General features: G+C 34.1%; 1 protein-coding gene across 1 annotated transcript; it reads right to left on the bottom strand.

The window, feature by feature from the left end:
• Window positions 1-1,107: 1,107 nt before the first annotated feature.
• Window positions 1,108-1,968, bottom strand: Tsp_13263 (conserved hypothetical protein). Its single transcript, XM_003371052.1, has 3 exons — window positions 1,888-1,968; window positions 1,550-1,674; window positions 1,108-1,291 (listed from the first exon to the last, which is right to left on the bottom strand). The coding sequence occupies exons 1-3, from the start codon at window positions 1,966-1,968 to the stop codon at window positions 1,108-1,110; spliced, it is 390 nt and encodes a 129-aa protein (XP_003371100.1).
• Window positions 1,969-2,515: the final 547 nt, after the last annotated feature.

Below are 2,515 nucleotides of genomic sequence, written 5' to 3'. Positions count from 1 at the left end.
TGTCATGCAGTTGTGAGTCGATGAAAAGCTAAATAACTTTCAGTAATGCAGTTCGTACTTCTTCCTTCCGATGCAAAGTGAAATAACCAAGTAATTTATCTTTAGCAAATTTTCCATTTTGCCCTTTTTATAATTATAAGAAAACAAAAAAAAATTAATAATCCATTTTTATCTACATGTAAAACTATTTGAAATTCAATTAAAAAATTGATATATTGATTTCGTAGTTGTTTGTATATAAGTTGGAGAATTGCTGTGGAAAATTCGAACATTCGAAAGCAATTTTCTCATATGTTTTCCAGTTTAATAATCGGTTGAGATTAAGTTATTTGTTTCAATCTTATCAATCGCTGCAGTGCAGGTTGTAGTGTAATGCAAAGAAAAAAACATGTACAATAATTAACAAATGGAAAAAGATGCTGGTATTGTTAATAATCTTGGTCTAGAATTGGAATTTGAAACTTATTTTTCACAGGACATCTGCTTCCGTTGTGTGCGGAAAAAAGGTTGCCGAAGCGTAGAAATGCGCAAAAGGAAATACTAGCAAATATGTGCTTTCTTTTGAAAGACGATTTTATCGGATCATAAGATTTCGGGTCGATTCTGAATGGTTAAGCAAAGTCAAAACAATATACCAGGATTCTGTTGGTCAGATTAAGTCAATTAACGATTCTATACTGATCTCATCGAGTGTAAAAAATCGGATCAAGAGCTTAAACAGGAACGAACACGCAAGCTGACCTGCAGCCGACCTGTGCTTAAATGAATAGGAAAAAACTGTAGATTCGAACGAACGTGGGCCTGTTGGCTGCCACGTTATTCACGACAGCTGCAAGCGAGCGGATGAAAAATTGACCCTGCTGAGCTATTCACTTTTCCATCTACAAGCATGTTGGCATGCATTGTAGAACACTCGCAACTGTGGAGCCGGGCCTTGCATTGAAGCTTCAGGTCAGAGGTGTGAATTCCAGCAGAGAAAGATGACTAGTTGAACAGTTGGATATCTGCCAATGCGTGCAACAGTAGTAATTGACAAGGTAGCTGATTGTATCTAATGACTCCCTGCTAATTTAATGACTCGTTTGTCAGTGTTTGCACGCTTCTGCATCAGAAAATGAAAAGAGACGGATCAAGGTCGGATAGAAATGACAATTTCATTGCGTATGATGATAAATAGCTAAATGGAATTGCACTTGTCTGCCCGTGTCTGATTGGCAATACATTTATTTCAACCATAAGCATTTTTCCAACGACCTTGCTGCTTTCGAGTGGTACTTTGTAGAACATTGTCCTGACAGCTTATTTATACATGTTGTCACATGATTATTGCTCGAAAATTAATATTTTCTTCTCATTTATTTAGCTTATGGGGAGTGTTGAATTGAAAAATAGCAGGTCGTCGTGGTCAGAATGTGGTAGATATTCTTCATTCAATTAGTTAATTAAGCGTTATCATTGGAGAATGAGTGGGGTTTGACAAAGCTGAAAAGGAATTGGGTTAATTTCAAATTCTCAGGAACAGTGAAACCTGTCTTCACACTTTTCTTACTTTCGAACGCGTTTATTGGAAATGGCAGAATCGATGGAATGGAAATTAGTCATTAGTTGGTTCAGAGGAACAGACTTTCCATATAACAGAAATTCGAAATGCACAAAATGCACTTCATTGACGTACTGAAAATTGTAAGTAAACTGCTTTTACTACAGGCATTTGAAATCAATTAATTACAATTTTAAACTGTTCTATCTATTGAACATTTTAACTAGTTGGCAAACTGTCTCTTTCGTAATAAAGTTGTTGTTCGGCTAAGTTATGTTAAATGATAATGTTTAATTATCGATTGAAAAATAATAAAATTTGATACATTACATAAATTTGATTCTTACTTTCATATATTCTTCTTCCAATTGTTTCACTTTCCAAATACTGTCGGACAATAATGGAATTTCCAATTTTTGTAACTGCATTTTTCCATCACCAAAATCTGCAAAAATTAAATTATAATAAATATTTATTATAAGGTCAAAAGTATATGGTTAATTTCTGAATTGCTCACTTCCTGCCCATAAATGCAACGAATGATGTAGTTGAATATTTTCCCCTTTATTCTTTTTATGGGATGTTAGCAGTGGTTAAAATTGTCGACCCTGACTGTATGGTCAGGGCCAGAGAATTGTTTTACAATTCTCTCTCTCTCTCTCTCACCCTGGTAATTTCTTTTATTATTCACTTTTACTAGATGTGCACAGTCGACCTTGTCGGCAACCTTTTGAAGTTTGCATATTGTTTGCTTGCTGATTTTCACTTTAAATTCAAAAAATTCAGCTTTAAAATTGATAATTTCAATTTGATGATAATGAGGAGAAATGAGTATATGATGCACCTGGTCTGAAAAGGTCAATTATTGATCGTTTTCAAAGAAGGCAATATAATAAAATGTTTTGCTTTGCAGGTGAAGCGAGAAATAAATAATGAAGCATATTATTATTATTAATTGACTTTGTAAACATGACG

Source organism: Trichinella spiralis (genome assembly GCF_000181795.1).
Source record: "Trichinella spiralis strain ISS 195 chromosome Unknown Scfld86, whole genome shotgun sequence".
NCBI classification, from domain to species: domain Eukaryota; kingdom Metazoa; phylum Nematoda; class Enoplea; order Trichinellida; family Trichinellidae; genus Trichinella; species Trichinella spiralis.
Note: the sequence above shows the minus strand (reverse complement) of the source record. Positions and strands in the feature narration are given on the sequence as shown.

Bases quoted from the DNA above. Each gene is read 5' to 3' on its own strand.
- Tsp_13263 (XM_003371052.1), bottom strand. From the start codon at position 1,968: ATGCAGTTACAAAAATTGGAAATTCCATTATTGTCCGACAGTATTTGG. The intron at 1,675-1,887 runs GTAAGAATCAAA...TACAATTTTCAG, and splicing joins TGGAAGAAGAATATATGAAA to TACGTCAATGAAGTGCATTT. The intron at 1,292-1,549 runs GTAAGAAAAGTG...ATAAGCTGTCAG, and splicing joins TCCAATAAACGCGTTCGAAA to GACAATGTTCTACAAAGTAC.